Source organism: Diceros bicornis, chromosome 17, assembly GCF_020826845.1.
Source record: "Diceros bicornis minor isolate mBicDic1 chromosome 17, mDicBic1.mat.cur, whole genome shotgun sequence".
Lineage (NCBI taxonomy): Eukaryota > Metazoa > Chordata > Mammalia > Perissodactyla > Rhinocerotidae > Diceros > Diceros bicornis.
The window spans coordinates 46815589-46838556 of record NC_080756.1 but is presented as its reverse complement, the minus strand read 5'-3'; the positions used below and the strand labels follow the sequence as shown (position 1 = coordinate 46838556).

Here is a 22968-nt window from a genome sequence, read left to right as displayed (position 1 = left end):
AATATGTAATAGAAAATCTAAAAACAGGTTAACAACCACTGTACCTAGTCCTTATTCATGTAGCAGTACTGCATGGTTTTATTTGCTGTAGTGCTGTAGACTGTATACATGTATGGAGGGGTGATACTCATAATTCCTTTTCACATTTTTCTTAGCTGGTCTTCCCTGTTTTTGCAGATGAACTTTAGATTCATTTGGTTAAATTTTTAAAAAGCCAACTATTTGAAGTTTTGTTTAGAGCCGTATCAAACCTAAATTGGGGTGAGTTTCTATCTTTATACTATTTGTTTTTCTTTATTAATGACAATGATACACTTCCTTTAGATCCTACAAAAATGTACTGTTTTTAGGAACTTGGGGAAAATTTGTGATTGCTGTTACTTTTCATTAAGATGTTATTTTACTGGTTTCCTAGTGCTAACATAAAGTTAATAAGGATGAGTTGGTAGAGGATATAGGACTACATTTCTATTTTTAATCTGCTTTAGGACATGGTGACATGAAAATAGTGTAAGTATGAAGTTAGAACTGGGAAAAATAGGTTGCCAAAATCAAGTGTTCTACAATATTTGAAACCAAAATTTTTCTTCCTTGTTTAACATAGACTTTTTTTTTAATGGAGAAAGTTTGAAAAGTTATATAATTCATATTCTGGCCAGGATGAAGCCTAATACCATAATAAAGGTAAAAATTTTTTGTTTTTAGTCTCTTTGGTGACATTAAATTATTATATTCTCTCATAAGGATGTTTCCCTAATTATTAGTATACATTCATTTTCCATTAAATCTGTTCTTTGTGCTGATTGCTGTGAAAAGCATTATATTGATTAATAGTGTTGTATTTCAGTTCTAATTCTACTTTTTTGTCATTTTCATAATGGGTACAGGAAAGAAAGTTATGTCATTGCCAAAATGTTTTTATTGAACTAGTTAAACTTGAAAATTGGTGAAGGCATGAAAAGGAGAAATCAAGGAAGCAAAGATAGAAATCAAATGGTAAAATATTATTGGCTTTATGAAAATAAATCTAGGAAATGGGTAGAAATCAAATGTTAAGGTACTGAGTTTTCTTAAGCATTTTCTTTTTTTTTTTTTTAATGAAAATTTCTTGTCTTCGGGACTTTTTCAAGCAAATCTGCTTACAGAAGTTGGCTTATTTTACTTTTTTATGTGACCTTTTTCCCTTACCTGAGAACTTTTCCTAGTTCTAACAAATTATGATGCTTGGTTTTTCAGACTATAACAGATGAGAAAGTAGCAAAGTAGGGACAGGAGAAGTGCTACTAGAGAAATGCGTGTGGTTAGGGGCAAGAAATGATGGCTAGCATCTTGAATAGTGAAGAGGGGTCAGATTTCAAGCGTTAGGGTCTGCTCTGTGTCGTAGCGGTTAAGTGCTCGCGCTCCACTTTGGTGGCCTGGGTTCGGATCCCGGCGTGCCCAACGTACCGCTTGTCAGGCCATACTATGGCGGCGTCCCAGATAAAGTGGAGGAAGATCGGCACAGATGTTAGCTCAGGGCCATTCTTCCTCGGCAAAAAGAGGAGGATTGGCATGGATGTTAGCTCAGGGCTGACCTTCCTCACAAAAAAAAAAAAAAAGATTTCAAGTGTTAGAAACAAGAATTAAAAAACTTAGTTTTGAGGTTATTTGCTTTGGGAATCAGTGTTCCTAGAGCTGAATCAGTACTTATAGCATGCTTATTATGGTAATTGACAATCTAATTAATAATTCTGAATCATAGAGAATATTTAGTTATGTTTAACTTGTTAGAAGGTAAAGAAGTCTGGCTGGCCCAGTGGCGTAGTGGTTAAGTTTGCACATTCTGCTTCGCCGGCCCGGGGTTTCACGAGTTTGGATCCAGGCACGGACCTATGTACCGCTTATCAAGCCATGCTGTGACAGGCATCCCACATATAAAGTAGACGAAGATGGACATGGATGTTAGCCCAGGGCCAATCTTCCTCAGCAAAAAGAGAAGGATTGGCAACGGATGTTAGCTCAGGGCTAATCTTCCTCACAAAAAAAAAAAAAAAGAAGGCAAAGAAGTGTATGATTTAATTTAGGAAGATTTCCATTTTTTTTTTAAGTTTTGAGGTATATGGAAAATTCATACACTGGCATATCTAGTTTTTCAAGGGAGTCACATGTAGAAAGAAGTTTGAGGATAAAGTTCCTGCCTTTGAGTTCCTAACAGTTGTGCAGCATATTAGAGATAAAAATTAGTTGATGTTTTAACATTATTTAAACAGTAGATTACAAAAATATCATCACGTTGCTCTGGGGAGCCAAAGTCCTTGTCGGTTCCCTAGAGTACCTAGAAATTACCTATCCATTACTGGAGCTTCTCTTTTAAAATTCTTGATCATTTGACCTTGTTATGTTCTTTAGAGAGCCCAAGACTTTAAAAATTACTTCACAGTGTTCTTTCTCAGATTTTCCTACAATCTGCAGAGTAAATCAGTGGTCTCTCCTGGCATTTTAGTTTGTTCAAAATAGAAAAGTGAATTCCACAAAATTAAACTTTGTTTATATATGCTTCGAGTTGCACAGTGGACACCATTTTGTATTGGAGACAGGCAGTATGAGTGCTGGGCAGCTTTTTCAGTTTTTTAAGTCCTGCAAAATGAGAAGTCCAGGGCACTAGTGCCTATACATATAACGTGAATGTTTTCAGTTTTGAATTTTGATCATTTGGATTTTTGAGTCTTTAAGAGAATGACTCAGTCATCTCCTTGGCCACCTTCCAAAAAATGTGGCAGGCCTAAGGGTACAATTGATGGTGCCTTCCTGAGTCTTTATAGTGGACCTACATAAACATGAAAGTCTGGGAAATGAAGACGACCTATTAACTTACCATCAAAACTATTCACTTATTCATGTCTGCAATTTTTTATTGCTCATAATATTATAAAAAATGTGTTGTGTTATTTTGTATCTAATAACTGGGTATAACTGTCTATATACCCTTTAGTTTGGGGGAGAGGGCCCCTTTGTGTGATGGTGGTGTAAGGTAGTAGTGTCATAATGTCTTACTATGTAAGCCTTTCTCCCTTTCTTTGTTGTTTATATAGACCGGTGCTTCTTTGGGGCACTGTTGTTTTGATGGGTAGTTAGGAATTATGTGTCCAGCATTCTATGGCACTTTCACATTCTAATAAGAAATTTGAATTGTACGTTAGAGTAGTGATTGTCAGAACTGACAGAGCTGTAAAAGGATCTCTCCTTGAGTCAGTAATTCTCAAAGATAATGCCTTCTATTTTGCAGAAAGGTAAACCTAAGAAGGTGGGAAGAGAATGGGCTATTTTGAGGGCCAGGAGAAGGAGTTTGGTGAAACAATAATGAATGCCTTAAGTGCTTCAGCTAATTCTCAGCTAAGGCTTTGGAGCTTAGGAGTGTATCTGCCTTGTTACCCTTATTGGATTCAATGTCTTAGAAAAGGAAGAAATGGGGTAGAGCGCGGAAGAGAAAAGAGACCACCTTTGAACTTTTCTTATTTCCTTTTAGGTAGTAAATATCAGGAGCTAGTTGGATTAGAGTTTAGGTTAAGCTGTTCTGAGAGACTATTACTGTTTAAGGATGATAAATGTTTATTTCTCTCATATAACAGTACAGAGGAAGACTAGTTAGGGTTTATAGGTGGCTTTGGCTTAACATACGGTTTCCATGTGTTAAACGTGGTTTCTAGTTTGAACGTGACTACTCTGCAGTTTCACCAGCAAGGGGCAAGGGAGAAAGGGCATGGGAGTGCTCACTCATCTTGTGAGAGCATGATCTGGAAGTGGCACATATCGCTTTGACTCATGTCTTATGGGGGAGAATTTAGTCATTGGAACATACTTAGCTGGGAAAGGAAGGCTGGGAAATGCAGTATCTAGCTAGATAACCTTGTGCTCAGCTAAAATTAGATAGTTTTCTAAAAGAAGGAGAGAGATGGATATTAGAGAACAGCTAGCATTTTCTGCTGCAAAAGGAAGCTGGTTAAGTGGTCTCTCAAAGTAATTAATAATTTGATATTAAAAACTGGTTTTCTGTTTTAAGAGTTAGATCCAATTATAACTCTGTATATCTTCCTTTGAAGTGGAATTTTGAGAGCTTTGTATTCATGATTTGTGGCTGAGGTTCTAGTTATTATAAATATTTATCTTATTTGGTAGAATTCTTCCCCTTTCTGCTTGCCTTTGAAAACGTATGAATCATGATTAGCTTTGCAAGAATTGGAATTCTAATTCAATTTTTAAAACTTAATGTAATATTTTTGAACCTTGCCAGTTAACTTGCCTATTTTAAAAGCATGAAAGACTGCAGGTAAACTGACAGTTGTTTGAACTGCTTGTTTTAGTCTCAGAGTTGAGTTTATGTTTGCATTACCTTATCCAGATTCTAGTTTTTCTCCACTTATAACTGTATGTATAAAATATACATTTTCAAGATGGAAAATGTGATTTTTGAGGGCCTTGTAATATACACAGGCAAAAAGATTGTGGTTGTAAATTTTTACATGTAGGTAAAACTTACCTGATTAATAAGTAAGTAATTAAAAGTAGCTTTCTGTAGAATATGATAAGTTGAACAATACATATTTGTGTAAGGCACAGAAAGTGGGACTCTGTTGAAGGGAGATCAGGGAAATCGTAGAGGAGTTGTATTTTAAGGGATGCATTAGAAGGATTCTTTTAGTAAAGGGAATAAATAGGGTGTTCAAAATCTCACAGGTGGGAAAGAAGGTAGTATGTTAGGAGAACTCTAAATAACCCCCTGATATAAATCCTTGATCTTTGTAAATAAGTCATTGCTGCCATGTGCCTACATAATATGCCTAATAAAGGATATTGTTACAGCTGGAAGTTCTCTAATTTCTCTTTTTACTTTGTTTTACTTTGTATCTCTTTTAAAGGCATTTATTTGTCTCTACTTTTATGTTTATAATTATTTGTGTAGTACTTTATAAGCTTCCTGTAGTTAAGAATTGTATCTTATTGACCTATCTGACAAATGTCACATTTTAAGGACAAATCCCTTCTACTTAGATATGATAAGACCAGTATTAAAAGTATAAGATTGCTTTCCACAGTGCCTACCTAAATATTTGCTTATTGAAAGAATAGAACCCCTTTGTTTTAAGTGGAGGTTCAAAAAAAGGGAGTAAGATATTCTAACTCCTTTCTTTCAGTTAACTCAAGATTATCCACAAATGTCAGAACTTTTTTTTAAAGTACTTGAACATGAAAGTTACTTAAACAAGCACTCAGTGCATAAATTGTCAAAAGATTTGACAGACACTTTGCATATGAAAAATTGTAAATAGTAAAACAAGTTTTGGAAAAAATTCTTTAATCTCATGCATTAAGAAATAGAAGAAAAGTAAGAAAATAAGGAAACACCATTTCTTACCTATTAATAAGTTCCTAAAATATAACTCTGAAGGTCATATGTATGCAAATTAATAAGAGTTTGATGAAAAGATGAAATGATATAATTATTTTAGGTTTTAAGTTTATGTAGTTCTCTCCTTTCCTTATCAAATTTGTTTTAAGTGATTTAAAAGTTGGAAGATAAAAACAAACAAGTGAATGAAGAAACAAAGAACAAAAGAAAAGGCAAAGGATTTTCCTAAAACCAGTTAGTAGTAATATAGTGAAATGGGAAGAACTGTAATTGTGTTGGGACCTGGGATTAGAGTCTCCCAGCAGTATTCCTTACCTGTAAAATGGTGATACCACCTACCTGGTAGGGTTGTTGTGAGGGTTAAATGAGGTTAGATATATAAAATGCTTAGCATTTGTTCCTGACACATTTTTCTTCTCTAGCTTCAATTACTTGGTGAATCAATTAGACAGGCATGAATATTTACTAAGAGGCAGCTATGTGCAGCTATAGGGAGCCCTGCAGTGCAAGGAGATATATAGAAAATGACAATATTCTTGATTACTAGAGCTAGAATTTAAATGCATTTAAAAAGTAATTTAGGGGTCTGGCCTGGTGGTGTCGCAGTTAAAGTTGCGCACTCTGCTTCAGTGGCCTGGGGTTTGAAGGTTCGGATCCCAGGCGCGGACCAATGCACTGCTTGTCAAGCCATGCTGAGGCGGCGTCCCATATAAAGTAGAGGAAGATGGGCACGGATGTTAGCCCAGGGCCAGTCTTCCTCAGCAAAAAGAGAAGGATTGGCGTCGGATGTTAGCTCAGAGCTAATCTTACTCACATACACACACAAAAAAGTAATTTAGGAAAGTAGATCTGATAATACTACTCACTAGTAGGGAAAATAAGCATTTAGAAAAGCAGTTTATTTGCAAAGGTTTGTGAGGGAGTCCAGCTTTAAGACTGATAGATTAAATTTTAAAAAACCCAGAGTATTTAAAGAATAAAAACCCGACAAGATTACTAAATTCAGTAAGTTTATGGTAAGCCTCCATAAAAAAAAAAGCAGCCATTTTTCTCACATTAATTATCATATCTTCAAGGTTTGTCAAATTTCTTTAGACAAACATCATTGCCAAAGTTAGAGATGCAGCCATTTGTTTGGGGGACTGGATCCGCATAGGATTATCCCATTTTGTTTTTTTAATTTTAGGGTGCAGAGTGCTCTCTTCCACTTTACCCTCCAGCGATGGAACTTGCTGGACACGCTCACTCAAAATTGAGACAAAACAGTGTCAGTTTTCTTCCATAACCCTTCCTGTGGCCAAATTCCTGTCCCTTAAGGCACAGATTTGACCATATAAGTTTGTTTAATGATTTTTTGATTCTTTATTTTATTTGGATGTTTTATTTTATTTCACCATTTTATTTACATAGGTCTAATAAAATGTTGATTAATGTTGAAGAACTTTCCTATAGTCTGATTAACAAAACTGTGTCCATTTGACGTGAGATTTAAGAGTTAACATCTGTCTAGATGCTTTGTAAAGTATAGTGATTTACTTATTTATTATCTGCTTGATTACAAGATCTGGAACCAAGAGCCATCTAATTTATCTCAATGAGTTTTCACCTACAGTACTTAAAACTGGGTAAAGTATCATGGTTCTCTGAGATTCCCACATTTGCCAGTGTTCTTTGTCTGGCAGGAAATGATATTCTTTATTCCCTTTAGAACTGGAAATCCCTAAGCTATAGGAGAGATTCTAAATTGATTTCCGTGAAGACTTAGTAGGCATCATTTCTACAATTGAGGTACAGTCCTTGTTTCCTGTCATACCTAATTAAAAGAGATTTGTTTTTAAATGTCACATTTCTCTTATAGTCATGGTTACAAATTTGATTTATCTGATTTTATCCTGGTAGGAAGGAAAACAGATTCTTAATGAAACTATGTAAATTGATTCATAAAAAGTAAAGAGATTCAGTTATGATACTTAATACAATATTAATCTTTGTTCTAAGTAGTTTTTAGACAAGGCCAATCAATATATTCAATATTTTTCTACAGAATTCTTAAAATGTTCTGATGGTTTATTAACTTATAACCTATATTAAGATCTTTCACAGGATATTTTTTCTCCTGGAATTCTGAGGGTATTAGATCAAGATATTATTTAAATTGTTACTTATAGAAAGTATATTTTAAATTGAGGCTTAAAGATGGATTAAGAAGAAATTGTTTTTCCCAATGACATTAAAATAAAATGTTAACCACAATGAAATCAGTTCATTTAGTCCTAGGTAATTCTTGTTTTATTGATCTAGGGTTAAGTAATCTACTTACACAAAGTTGTCTGCACTGGACTAACAGAATCATGGGAATTCTGATCTCTTCTCTTGATACAATTATGACAGATGTTGATTCATGAATCTAATGTCAACTTTATACCAGGATGCCTGCATCCATGAGTCTCTTCCATGTAATAGTAATAGTTAGGATGATTTGGTACAGTCCTTTACTTAGGATTTTCTGATATTTATTTAGAAGATAATTTTTTTTTTATCAGGTACAATGACAGCAAGGATCTTGACTCATTTTTGTTTCTTGAGTCTCCTTGCTGTAGTCTGGCCTAGTTGCTCTCTATGTCTGGTACACCAGTGTCATCCTTAGAATTTTATTCATCATTGTGAGGATTTCCTTCACCCCTCTTCTGTGTAGGACCCTTGTTTTCCATGTGTCATGTCTTTTTATTGACTTATTCTGTCATTAGGGGGAGGAGATCATATTCTCTAGTGGCTTTTTGAGAAAGAGTGTGTGAGAGGCATATTTTTTGAGACCATGTGTGTCCGAAAATTGTCATTCTATATTTTTATGCTTGATTGATAGTTTGGCTAGGTATAGAAATCTAGGTTGGAAATTATTTTTCTTTAGAATAAAGGCACTGCTCCAAGATCTTCTTGCTTCTGTTACTACTGAGAAATCTGAAGCCATTCTTATTTCTGACTTTCTCCTCAATGGAAGCTTGTAGAATCTGTTATTAGCTCCAGTGTTCTGAAATTTCACTGTAGTTCCTTGAAGTGGGTATGTTTATCATTGTTTGCTGGCATTCACGGGGCCCTTTCAGTCTGGCAACTCCTGCCTTTCAGTTCTGAAAGTTTTTCTTAAGTGATTTCATTGGTGATATCTTTCTTTAGTCATTCTGTCATTCCAATGTGAATTTTTGGATGGGTACTCCAATTTTCTTATGTTTTGCCTCCTATTTACAACTTTGTCTTTTTGCTCAGGTACATTTCTTCAGCTTTGTCATCCAGACCTTCTATTGAGTTTTTCATTTTTTTTCTATCATGTTCTTAATTTCTATTTTTCATTCCTTGCCTATAGTATTCTGTTCTTGACACATGAATGCAACATCTTTTCTTATCTGTGGATATTAATATTTTTTTGAAGTTTTATTCCTGATAGTCTATTGCTTTTTTTGTTGTGTTTTGAACTCTATCTTCCATGTTAGACTTTTCTTAGTTCCTTTCCTCTTCCTTGCCTGACTGTATAATATGTTGTGGAAGATTAAAAAGTTGATTAGAATGTCTAAATTTGTCAGTTTTGAATTTCACTGTAGGCTGATCTGGGTAGCCCATTTTTGGAGAGCTCCCAAGACCTTAAGGTCTTTTGTCTTGTGTTTGTTCGATACTCTCAGAGAATAGCCTTCCATTTTCATACATGGAGAATAAGAGTTTGATTGCTAGCATTCTGGGAGATTAATGGAGGAAGAGGGCTAGGAGTCTCTGCAGTCAGCACTCAATCCCACTCTTTTTGGTATGTACTCTCATTTTTAACTGTGGATGTTGTCTTCAGACTTTTGCGAGGATTGGGATGAGCAGGTATTCAGTAGAATGTGTTTGGTGAGGGCACCTAGGGTATATTATTGCTTCACAAACAACTTTCATTAGTCCCTTTTTTAATTGCACTGCCCTACTATTTGTTCCCCTCACTCCAATTTCCAAAGGTGGCTAGTTCTTCTAGTTTCTGTATCTTTTGAAACTGCTGCCATGTAAATCAAATTGGTTCTTAACTTGTCCCCAGTGTGACTTGGAATATGGTGTTTGAGGAACTGCTAAGTTAGTTACCAGTGGTTCTACTTGTTTTCCAGCTCCCTAAATCTTTGTAGCTATTGTTTCTTTTACTTTTCTCCCTATTCTTGAGGATTTATGGCTTAAAAAAATATCTTTACTGTAGTTTTAATGGGATTTGAGGACGTGAAATTAGGTGTTTTAAGTTTACCATCTTAATATCCTTCTAATGTTCCCTTTCTCTTTTAATATGTATAATGTTGATAATAACTTGTATAATTAAAGTATTAACTAAATAGATGAAAAATATATTTACTTTCTCCCCAATACAATGAAACCTTTTATTTAGGTTCTATGGAATTTTAAAATATTTTGCCTATGCAAAGTTTTCTAATAGTGTGATATAGGATATATAAAAAGTATAGTAGTTGACTAGAGTTCATTCTCTTCTAGTTCTTTTTCACTACTACTTGTGTGACTCCTGGCAAATTATTACATTCTCTGGTCATAAATATTTGAGATTATAGCATTCTTATTTTACATAGTCATTGTAAGAGCGAATGAAAAAATTATGCGAAAAGTGCTAGTTTTTATTTAGGAAGAGATAAAACATTGGGTAATCCTGGAAATATTTGCCTAATATTAGAAATAGCTTCCAAATGTGTTTGCTTTTACGTATAAATGATGATTGGGTTTATTAGACTGCTCCTATCTAAAACAAATTTCTTATAATCTATCATATTATATAATCAAGCTATATTCTTTCTTAGTAATATTAAAAAATTTAAAAGTAAATGACATACTTATGTTCTATAATTTTCTCTAGTTTTTCTTCAGAGTTCAACTGTTCTGAGCACATAGTACCTCCTGTGTAGTGCCTATGAAAACACTCTAAAAACTGAAAAATACTCTACAAAAGGTATTTTTTCCATCTTGGGTTTTGAAGTGCAGAGCTTTTTTAGGCCAAGACTAAAAACTTAATTGACTTATTAGTTGACGACTTCTTCTTCCTAGAAAGTAAGAGTTGAGATCTAAAAATGAAGTTCTTAAAGATATAGAATTTTCTAAGATTTTTGTGGTAGAAATGAAAACACTGGGAATTAATTTCAACTCACTATTGAGCAAATAAATATTGTGTTTCACACTATAGAAGTGAGTGGTTAATGAATTAAGATATAGTTTCTGTCCATTAGGAACTTATATATAAAGATATAGGTAATGAAATTTGTTAAGTATAATGATGGTATGCATAAAAGAGCAATTACACCTGGTTTGGGGGATGGGCATAATAAGGAGAAAGGAGAGTAAGGAAAGGATTGTCAGTGATAAAATTTAGGTTGAATCAAGAATAGGATTTATCGGGTGAACCAAGATATTTTCTTTGGGCTATAAAGTGAAACATGGTGGTGGTGGCACCAGTTTTCTGAATGACAGCCTAACCATTTTCCTTTCCTAAACTATTTCCATGATGCACAGAAACAGAACCAATGTGGAAAGGGATGGACAAAGTTCCACAGGCTCGGGCTGAGTGTAGTCTAGGATGTATGCAGCTCTTAGCACTTTGGTGAAGTTATTTAATCTCTGAGCTTGTTTCCTTGGTCACGAATTGGAGAAAAACCTATCTTGTAGGGTTAGTGTGAGAATTAATTGAGATAATGTATATAAAACTTATCTGAAGGCTTGATCCATATTAATGTACCTCCCTACTCCTTTGTCTTTTAAATTCCCTTGCATGAAGTAGACAATTAACATATTTATTGATTTGACTTAATGTGCCTTGGGATAATAGAGAAAATCTAGTAAATCAGTAGTGAAAGGATTGTAGTGGCTGGAGGACGATTGGTATAATGATGAAACTTAGATTGTGTCTCTTATTTTGAAATCTAAATTGGGTGAAAAGTAGCTGTTATAGCCAGTAATAGTAGCCAGCAGCTTAGCTTGCCCAGGAAAGCTTAGACTGAGAAAAAAGTAGTCAGGATTTACATTGGAAAGGTATTTGGCAAGACCAGGGAGGCTTAAAGGTTGAGGGGGTGCTTTGTGCATTTGACGGTGCGTTACATAATTTAAATCTTGGTGGAACAGTCTTCCAAAAGAATCTGCTTCCTGAATATCAGAAGCTGTTCATCAGGCAGCTCTAAATGTTTTGGCTATTTGTCCCCTGTTAACCGTACTCACATTCCAGTGCTACAGAAATGTCTGTTCTGTTCGAATCTTACCAAGGTCTTGCTTTTACCGATTAGATTTGAGCCACCCTCAGAGAATCACAGTTTTTGAAGAATTAATGTGGCTTGGATCAGGTATAACATTTTTTGTTTCCTGACACAGGACCTAAAGCAGTTTTTATATACACTATCCAATTTGCCTCATGGAGAATAAATAAGGACCTTTTAAAAGCTGAGTAGTTTTTTTTTTTAATATTTATTATGGAAAATTTCAAATGTATACAGAAATAGAATGAAATAATGAACTCCATGTGCCCATTACTCAGCTTGAACAATTATCAACTTATGGGGCCAATCTCCTTTTAGTTATACCCCTATTACCCCTTACACCCTTAACAATTGTTTTAATAAATACCTACATCTAGTGGTGGATAGAAACAAGAAAGCCCAGGGCAGCTAAATTTTAGGAAGGTAAACCAAGGAAGAGAGAAGGAAAAGGTGAATAGCTGATGTGAATTATCAAGCAAACAGATTCTTTCTGTGCTTTTGTTCTTCACTTCTCTTGATGGCTAGGTTACTGCCAAGACAAATTTGTAGGGATCTCTCTCAAATTTGTCTTGTTAATATACCCACTTTCAGACTGAATTTTACCCTTTTGGTCTCTTTATTTGTTTTTTCCCCAGGGGTGTCTACATTCTTTATTTGCTTTTTCTCATATCAAAATGCTGGGAGGTCTGTGGCAGGGCATGAAATTTAATTTGCCCTGGGACCAAACACTCACCTGGAAATGTCTGACCATCTGGACTACAGAAGAGAAGAGATTATTTTTCTTTTTATGGCAGATTACTCAAAATAACCTTTGTTGCCATCATAGCTGTAATGACTCTGGTCCCTCACCAGCAGTTATTTAAAATTATTGTCAAGATTCAAAAATTTGATTGCAAGCTTTAACCATTCTGTTGGATTTGAGCACTTTGGGGTTTAGATTCTGTGGGGAAAATCTTTAATTAGCCTTCTATAAGTGGAAATTGACTATCAGGATTTAAACATCTTAATTTTCCAGAAATTGAAAAAATTGGTGCTCTTTTCATGATAAAAGTACTATAAAAGATTTTTTAAAAAGGGGGCCTTGAGCAGGGTTTGACTTTTTTTTCTGGACTGAAATGGAGGCTTTCTTTCAAGCGAATTCCCTGATGTTTGCTGTGTGTGATTTGGCTCTATCTCTGTAACTGCTAATATGTGGCGTGGACTTCAAGCTGTCTGGGATCTGGATGTGCCCAAAGTCTGTACTGCAAGTCGGGTTTCACAGGCATTATGTTACAAAACTGGCTTGCTGCCTTCTCTGTTTTCTCTGTCCTGAGTAGCTGCATTGTTTGTTGCAGTATATGCATTAGCTGTTGTCTATGTTCAGTTTCCTGCAGGCTGAAAAAGTGGGAGGGGCTTTGTTTGATTCATAGCTGAGTTTTCACTGTGTGAGTTCTTGAGTGCACATTGCAGCCATCTTAATTACACTTTAGTGCAACTGAGACAGTGCAGCTGTCTCAAAATGGCTGCTAACCTAGTCTTTGTAGCTGCTTAGGCAGCAACTATGCCAGTGAGGAGACTTGTCACATGCATCAGGACCAGAGGTAAGAACCAATTACTCTTTATCTTTGAATATTTTAATTAAAAAACATTGTAATTTTACTGAGTTTATATAGAAAGATAAACTTAGGGCTTGCTTGCTAAGAAGTTGAAATGTTTGCTGATGGAACCTTTAAGCCTCTGTTATGGAAACAGTACATAGGTTGGTGAGGTCAAAGGTTAAATTCCTGTAATATCTCACCATCTTATGTTCGGTCATTGCCAGAACATTTGATCACCACAGTAGTGCTTTTCTGGCTGTAATTAACTTAATATTCCTTTTGTGTTGGATATTTTAGTTTGCTTGATATTCATTTGTAGCAATTAAAAACAATATATTATCTGAATAGATTTTTTAAAGAGAAGCCATAAATAAGCCTTGTTTTGCACAAAGAATGCGATTTTCCTGGGTTTTTGTGTGCATGTAGTTTGGAGATATTGTTTGGTAGCTTTCTGGAAAGAATGTTAATTCTCTGGATAGTTAGATAATTCTCTCATAGTTAGAGAAAGAAAAAAATTTTTTAACAACGTTAGACTTTTTTTTGTACTATAGGTTCCAGTTCTTTCTCATTATGCTGCCTCCTCCCGGCCATCCAATTCTTTCACATTTTTAATGGTGCTAACTTATTATCCTAGTTACTTTTTCCTTAAAAGTGGCATTTGGATTCAGATTTTGAATTTAGAAATAAGTTCACATCTTCTAGGTCTGGACACCCCTTTTCTTTATAGCTAGTGTATTCTAATGCAACAGAGCTGAGGTAAATACTGAGTTGTTTTAGTTAACTAAGTGTTATTAATTATTGATGTCTATTTTAGTCTTAGTTTAAACCTGTGGTATATTTAAAAGTAATATAACTCAATGATTTTGTAAATTTAATTTCAAAATTCTCGAAAAGATTTCCTAACATTGTTCTGAAGTAGAAACGTTTATTGAGATATTGTAAGTCCATAGTGACCCAGAAAGGTAGGAGAATGAAATTCATATTTGCATAATATTTCAGATAGCAGAACAGTTATACTTCAAGCACTAATGTTTAAATCACAGTACTTATTAAAATTTTTTCTAAATGGTATAATACATTCCTCTAGCTTTGTCAATAGAGTATTATGAATATATCCCTGACTAATATGACATAGAACAGTAAGTTTTGAACTTTATTCTAATTATAGCAACTTTTAAAAGACAACAACTTTTTGCACATTAAATTCTTATGAAGGACCCCAGTAGATAAAAGGGCTACATGTGGTATTTTATTGTTGTGTAATTATTTTATAATGTACATTTATAACATTTACTTATTATAAGTTTATTTAATAAAATGAGAATAATTAGGCTGTTATGATTAAAACAAAACTTTGAAATCAGATCATATATGACAATTATAATCTTATATTAGTGTCAGGATCTAGGTCGCTTATTTGTAGAACTCCAAGCGCTAAGGGACTGTGGAATTCGGTTTGAAAAGTATTCTAGAACGTATATTCTTTATGTTCTTTTTTGATTTTCATGAAGGTAGAGCGTGAGACCTATGTTTATACAATTTAACGGTTTAAAATTGCTGCCTTCCACAAAATTGTGTTTATATTTGTTCTTAGTTGTTTTTTTTTTAAATAAAATAATTGTTCATTTGTTCAGTGGCCTAAAATATATTTGGCATCACTAGCTCAGTTTCATCAACAGCTTTAGCATGCTTATCTCACTTTCATTAACTTATTACTTTGTAAAGTTGTTAGGACTATTTTATGTGATACAGTGGATTCTCATAAACAGAACATTACTTCATGTAAATCCAGCCGGAAGAGCTTGACCCTAAAAGAGAAAAAGAAGACTGAATTCATTATGTGTGAGAGATTCTATCCATCATTCCTTTCAATAAGGTTGTGCCCTGGAGTGAGTAAGACATAGTAAAGTGAATGTGCTTAATCACTCTTATTTTCATGCCTCTCATAGTATGAACAGTTCACTGGATTTCAAAAATTTCATACAATTCAAACCAGCTACTTGGTTTCATATTCTTTATTGCTGGAGAAAAACTGGCTAGGTTGAAATTATTGATCAATTTATGTTAATCTTCAGAGTAGGACCTCAGGGAAATTTTAATGATCCACTCTTTCTGCCTTCTATTACGGACTATAAAATTTACCTCCACCCTTCACAAGATGACTCCACTGATTATTTCTTGTACATGGGGAAACACCAAGACTCTGTGGTTACTCAGGATATTATTGCTAATTCTTTCAGTGCCATGTTGCAGTTTTGCAACTATAAGCATAAGCTGGACCTCCCCGAGATCATTACTTTTGAGATTGGTGGCAGTTTTCAAATTTTCTATGCTGAATTCCGGGTTAGCTGTTGTGCTGAATAACTGAGGGCATAATAAATCTGGGAGCTAGATAATCGAGATTTTATGTTATTATTTTGTCACTTGTTCTTTCCCATTTGTTTACCCTTTTTCATAAGCCATTTCATTAGCATAAGTCTTTAAGGGAAATGTTGAGGTAGTGGGAAGAACATTGACCAAGAGTTCAAACTTAAATTTGAATCCTGTTTTTGCTGCCTTTCTCTTATGTTGGCCAACTCATTCTATTTTCTGACTCTTGTTTCCACATCTATAAAATGGAAAAATTCCTATCTATTTGGCAAGGATATGCTGAGGATCAGTTTACAGGTTTCTGAATATTACCATGAAATACTCCACAGATATCTAATTTTCCAGTAATATTTTAATGCTTTTCAGTTTATTTGCTTCTCAGATGTCTTAAACTTTTTCAGATGTGATTGGATCAGGGAATGTGGTATGTTTAAAAAGTATGGGAAATTTCTCATGTAACTCATGCTCAGAAGCAAGAAGAGCTAACTAGCGTCAATATATATTCATGTTTGTACTACTGGGTTCTACTCTGTTACATGAAGTAACCATCCTTTGCTGTATTTGAGTAGCATCAGATGTATTTATTAAGTAAAACCAATATGGAATGTTGGCATTACAGAATTAGAAGGGTGGGAGAAATGTTTCAGTTCTAATCTGGGTGAGTCTTCCAAATATACTGAGAAAAAATAATTTCTCTAAAGAGATGACTTGAATTCAGGGCCTAGAGTTTTATATGTTTCAGTATAAATGCAGTCTTGAGAACAGTATAGTGTCTTTCAGTGACCACAGACTGGCAGCCAACAGACTTATTTTATACTTTAGCCACTGTCCCTGTCCCATTTCTCTAGTTGTTAATATTTAAAGCTGTCAGATTTTATACAAAAATCTGGATGTCTCAGCTTTTGAAAAACAGGAGTAGGCAGTGCTAGGAGTGCATATCTGCTTGAGAAAAATAATCTACAGTTGAGTAGCTACTTTCCGCTTCAGATGGGGCCTACTCATTCTGCTCACGTCTGGTCTTCTTCCTTGATTCACATTACCTGCTGGGTTCCCTGTAGGCTGTTCCTTTTAAATCTCTATCCTACTTATTTGACAGATTGTTGGCAGCCTTTAATATCTAAAATACAGCTTCTAACCCAAAAGAGAGTAAACATAAGTAAAATCTAGCCTGCTTCACTTGGTAGGAGAGACAGCATATGTAAAGTCAGTTTATTCTTTAGAAGATATGGCATCTTTGCTAACCGTTAGCCTTGTCCTGATTTTTATATTACAGTACATGGTAGCTGATTGAAGGAGATCCAGTGACATCAGCAAAAAGTGACAATTGAAAGTGAAGAGATGAAAGAAATACTAATTAGAAACATATAAGTACTTTGAGGTCTTTTAATGTGACAATAAGTTCTCTTTTGTTTAAATGTTATCGCTGTGTTAAAGACATCAGTATCTATCAACTTGATGTTCCCGATGATATTGAATAAGAAAAAGTTAAATTATGTTCAAGATAGGCAGTTTACTAAACAGGTAAATGAAATACATTTTATAAAAGATTTTTGCCTAAATTGATTGAGCTAAGAAGTTTTACACTTAAAATGAGTAAGTTCCTAATACACTAGACTAGATAATTTCAGAGGCCATTATAAACTTTTGTTGCAAGTTCGCTTCTCTTTACATAACGTTCATTGTTTCAACTATGTGAAGATTACCTTGATGATCCATGAAACATGGTAGTTTATAATCATGATCTGATGTGAATTTGAATTCCACATTTTCCAGAGTGAAAGCTGGCTTCTCAGCATCCATATAATACCATCCATTGATAACTCCAGGGAAGTGTTAAAGAATGTTATTCCTTTTTATAAAATGGCTTTCAAGTTAGAGAGAAAACTTGAGTGAAAATTGAAAAAGCAGTTAACTTGTACAGGAAACATTGACTCCCCTGCTTTCCTACTCCTCACACTCCCAAAAGAGAAAGTGATTTGGGAGACAACTTAGTCTGTTCAAATAAGGGATTTAAAAAACATTACTCAGGTTAGAACTTTCACAAAGTGTTCTCTCTTGGTAATTTGTAACAGTCTGTTATTAGTCATTAATGTGTGAATATGGAAATGATGAAACCAGTGCTTATTGACTCAGTGAATCTTTGAGTTTAATGAAAGAGGGAAAAAAGTCAGAAAAAAGTCTGAAGAGTTGCTTCTGCATCTGCCTCAGGGCTTCTACCTTCCCTGCTGAAGTAAACCAGACACAACTGCCCAGTAGAGCTGCCTGACCTAGTGCTTTCCTTTGCTGACATAGTATCATGGCGTGCAAAGTGGAAAGTATTAGCATAGAAGTCAGGAAACGAATTATTTTTGTTCTGATACTTCTATTAAGTAATCGTATAGTTTTGGATAAATTATTTAAGCTCTTAGTGCCATTCCTTGACCATAAATGAGGAGGCCAGTTGTATTACGTAAAGGAGTCAGGGAAGAACGCAAACTTTGGAGTCAAACGGAGTCAAGGTGAATTCATGTTCTTCCACTCACTAGTTAGAAGTTTATATGAGAAGTGTATATTTAGTGCTCAAAGTATAACACCTATTTATAGTGAGTGCTCAATAAGTCTTATGCATTATTTTTTATGGGATGAGGCTAGTTGCTTATTTTCAGAACTTCAGTCTTCATATCTTTAAAATGGAGATAAAGTCTACCATACAGAGTTGATATTGGGACTTAAATGAGCATAACAAATATAAAGCCCCTAGTGCAGTGTGTGGCATAAATTAAGTATGAGTAAATATTGCTTGCTCTTTCCTCACAAGGTTCCCTACAGAACAGTTTTTTTCTTTTTCTGTTTCTTTTCTTAGTCATACAGAATTGAGTTACTAGGTACTTAGAAAAGGATCTTTAGAGAGAGGGGTGGTGTTAGGGGCCTGGCTGATTTATAATAACTAGGCCAGAGAGCAAGGTGTTTAAATCTCAAAGTGAAGACTTTAAAGAGCCCAGAGGGGACAAAACAAGAATTCTTAGAGTGAAAACAAAAATAGACTGTAAATTGATCAATTGATTTAACAAATTTAACAAATATATATTATGCACCTATTTGCCAGGCGCTGTTTTGATGGTTGGCGTACAAGATCCCTGCCCTCAAGGAGTTTACATTGGGGCAGGGGAAACGGTAAGACAGACAATAAATATGAGAAGGTTAAAATACTGAGAGATTGAGAATGCTGGGGGTTAGGGTGGAATAGGTAGCCCATAGCTAGGTGAACACTACTCAAAATGTGGATGAGTTCAAGGTTAGTTCAGATCAGTTTATCTGTTTGTTCCTGGTCCTCCATGAGATAATATTAAAGAGTGTCTAGATATTTTTATATCAATCTGATAAAGTAGTTTTATGTCAGTTGGATCAAATAATAAAAGTAATTGAAGCATATATTTTATATACCTTTTTTAAATTTCGTTTTTCGAGTAATTCATTTTCATTGTATTTTACAAGAGTATTGATCTGCAATGGATTGGAAATAAAACGTTGGTTCTTTACTATTGTTAGTTTGAGGAGCACTGAGCTAGATGAATAACTTCCATTGTTGACACTTAGTAAGCAGGTTGTAGAGAATTTGAGCTTCTTATGATTAATTAATTCACTGTCAGGTGGTTGTTGAACTTATTTTGCTTTAAAAAAATAGTATCTAAATACTTGTTATTTACATTATATTTTATGCTGGCCTAAATGATTTTAGGTCCTTTGGTTATCAAGTACTTTTATTCAAAGAGCTGGCTGCATAAAGTAGGACGAGAGAGGAAGGAGGCATGTAACACAATTAAAACTGGAAGGATGATTTCGAACTTGGAGATTTTTATGACCAATAGCTCTTTTGGTATAAGACCTTTCCTCCTCCCAAGTGTTACTTATACAATATACACTGTGAAATTACACTCTTTTACGTATATATTTATCCCTGTCCCTTTATCTGCTGCTGGTAGAGCACAGATCCTGAGAGGAGGGTATAGTTGTTTGAGGAAATCTATTATTGCTTATCAGAGAGAACTTAAGTAACTCTTAGAATTATCCACATATTAGAAGTCTGCTAATTCCTGTTGATATATAACTTTATCATTCCCCTAAGTTAGAGCCGCATTGTCTTTATTGTGTAATAGGGGTAATTTAAGCATTATGTTTTAAGACAGCTGAAAATAAGATTAAAAAATAAGAAACATATTTTGGATAATGCCTAGTTAGCCTATTAAGTACTTCTTTTCGTTTTATTAGCATTTTTGATGTGGTACTAGTTTCTAGATTGTTCTTTGAAAATGAAATTTAATATATTTATTTTCAATAAATAAATGGAAAAATAGAAGTGGGGATATAGAATTATTTATTAGTAGGTCATAAAGTAACTATTAAAAAAATTTAAACAAAGGACTTCATAGATAATGACTTAACTCTTACCCAGTCAGATGTGGTTAATTAAAACAGTACATGAATGATTTAGGTTCCAAAAGAATGTGCCACTGACAAAATATGTTCCTGTGTAGATATTTGTAATTTAACATGCCCGAGTTTTGGTATTGAACGCATGCTTTAGTAATATTAACTAGTGGTAAATATGTTGGATTCTTTAACCATCATAATAGTGATACCTGAAGATGCATTGAGTCTTATTTGGTGAAACATAAAGCAGTATGGTTCTAAGAGCAAATTGATTTAATGATCATTTACTATTTAAGTGATTAGTTAAAATTTGAAAGGTAGCTGTGTAGTAGAATGAGGGTAGCTAAATTTTAGCTAATGTATAATTTTTATTTTTAATGATTGTTTAAAATAGCAATCATTGGATTTATGTAATCATAGTGTTCTATGCCACAAATAAACTAAGGCTTTTGAATATCTCTGGGGGTTAAAAATGTTTGTGGTGTGGTGGGGGTAGAGTTTCAGTTATATAAGAATTATAAGTTGATTTTCTGTTATTATCTGGATTTGAATCATATTAGTAAATAGATAACTAGATATATTCTAGAACCAGTCAGTGCCTTTTGGGGAATGAATGGGGGAGGGTTTACTCAGCAGTATTCTCCTTTACTTTGGTCTTGAAATGAGGACTGCTTTATGTAAATTGTTCTTACTGGCGCCAGCTAGCTGTAACTGCAGTCTGGCTGTGCTAGGGCGGCAAATAATATGTGTCATGGATTTTCTCTTTGGAATGTATAAGAATTCAGCTTTTTGGACTGAAAAAACAGAGCTGATGTATTAGAATAGGAGTACTAACACCTCCACACTTGACAATGGATATATGGAATAATGAGAAGCTATAAGTCTTTTAAGCTTTTAGTTCTGCTTTTATAGATTTATGCCTATTGATACTATTGGGCAATATGTGGGAGGTACTTATCTGCACACAGTTGCTGCAGACCTAATAGTTGGCAGCATAGAAAGCAGTACAAAAGAATTCTGATTCTAGGCATCTTCACTTTCAACAGTCCTTTGGAAGATGTACTTTGTGTGTTCTGTGAGCTTCATTGGCATACTGTCTGACGTTTTTTGGCTTTTGTGGTTAATGGGATGTTTGCTGCACAAACTACACAACAGATGTGAACCACTGTTTGAAAGGAATTTTAGTATGTAGCCAATCTACTGTATTCCTCCTTTTTTATGAATATGAACCAAACACGGAATTTAGGCTCAAGAAGGCTGATCTAGAAGTCTGCATTAGCTTTTAATGTTTGTATAAATGAACTAAGTAGCAGTGGTTTACAGAAGAGGAAGTCCTTTTCACAATATCAAGCTGCCCACAGGTAAGAGATTCAGGTCCTTTTTCTGTGACATTCCCCAACCCCTTCCCTAACCCCTCAGGCCTTATTTCTCTCTCTCACCATTGGGAAGTTTTTTTGTTTGTTTTTAGTTTTAATAATACCAGAATTGATAGATTGTTTAATGTTAATTTTCAGGAGATTTTGAATGCCATGTTTGGATTTGGTCTTTTAAAAATATTATTTTCATCTTCTCTTATTTTCTTCAGGTTTGAATTGAAATGAACTAACAGTGGGCTTCATTTATGAATATTACTCTTGCATACAATATCTTCATATTACATAGAAATCAGTTTTAGATCTCTTTTCATAATAGTCCTGTTACTGTGTTCTCAGTTGTAGTGACACCAACTGGTACATACAGAGAGATGACATTTTGTGACCTTATCAAACTGAAAGTTTTAGTGTAAATGTACCATTTTGAATTTATCATCAAAATCAGACTGCTTATGCTTCCAAAAATGGCTCCTTGACATACATTAGATAATGTATATTTATACATATGACATGGTTAAGTTTTCCCGTTCCACTCTTATCCTTTCCATTTCCACATATTTAAATTTATCACCATTTTAACAAAATGAATTTGAGTGTAAAACTAAAATGAATGTATTAATTAGAAATTTCATTGAATCTAATGTTTTATTTCTTAAGCTAAGTGAAGGGTGCACAGGCATTTATTATTCTTTTTTTGTATGCCTGAAACATTGCATACAGAAAAACAAAATCTCATTAAAATAAAAATAAAGAACTATATAAAATAATATATAACCATTACTGAAAGATATGAAGATTTATATTTATAAAGAAATGCAAATATGTGTGTCTATTAATATCACTATGGCCAATGATAAAATATATTACTAATGAATATAATAATTTTGAGGGGATGAGTGTGGGGAGGTGAGTAAGTAGAATGAAGTGAGGAGTAGTAGTGGGGCCAGTTTAGAGAAGTGGAGGAGGAAGGGAATTATATCAGGCAGTTCTCTGCTCTTTGCCTCCCTCTCTAGAAGTTAAAAAGCAGGCTCTTTCTGTAACCTGAAAGTATTAGTTTTGGGTGGGACTGCCAGTTCTCTAGATTCTGAAAGGCCGTGGGTCATTTATTACTATGTGGTTGGGTACTTAAAAACTAGAGGCTGGCAGTGAGAGGCCACACTCATGTTTCAGGGGCCTGAACTGTTTCCTGTTGCCTTTTGACATTGTTGCTTGGGCTTTTAAAAATTATTGTTTTAATATATGTTCTGTTAAAGTATAAAAATTTATATGTTTGTGTGTGGTTTTATTTCAGTAAATAATTGCACTGGGATTGGAAAAATGGTGATGGTAGAAAGATACTAATTTTGATGAATGTGCTTGAGGTTGAATGGGGAGAAAGTCATGTTTCTCTTGGTGTGGAGAGCACACATATCTCAAATAGTTGGGAAATGTTTTCAGACTTCTCTTGAGCCATTCTTTTCGAGAATGTTGGGTTGGGAAGATAAGTGAAGAGGGACTGATTGGTTTTTACATATACGTAAAGAGGCAAGAAATTGTTAGACCAAAACAGAGGAATTTATTGAATGCTATTAGAGTTACGGGTAAGGAAGGTGAAGTGA

General features: G+C 34.4%; 1 protein-coding gene across 4 annotated transcripts in view; it reads left to right on the top strand.

Moving 5' to 3' along the window:
* ATF7IP (activating transcription factor 7 interacting protein) overlaps positions 1 to 22968 on the top strand; it is a 119191-nt gene that overhangs the window by 3794 nt on the left and 92429 nt on the right. For 2 of the 4 annotated variants that reach the window (XM_058558720.1, XM_058558719.1), the window contains exon 1: positions 12283 to 13220. The exons of 1 other annotated variant lie outside the window; for it this stretch is intronic. In XM_058558720.1, coding sequence (XP_058414703.1) covers positions 13204 to 13220 — 17 coding nt within the window. In that variant the 5' untranslated portion in view covers positions 12283 to 13203. Of the gene's footprint in view, positions 1 to 12282; positions 13221 to 16860; positions 17109 to 18672; positions 18741 to 22968 lie in introns of those variants that run through there. One more of the 4 variants, XM_058558722.1, reaches the window with a different exon arrangement.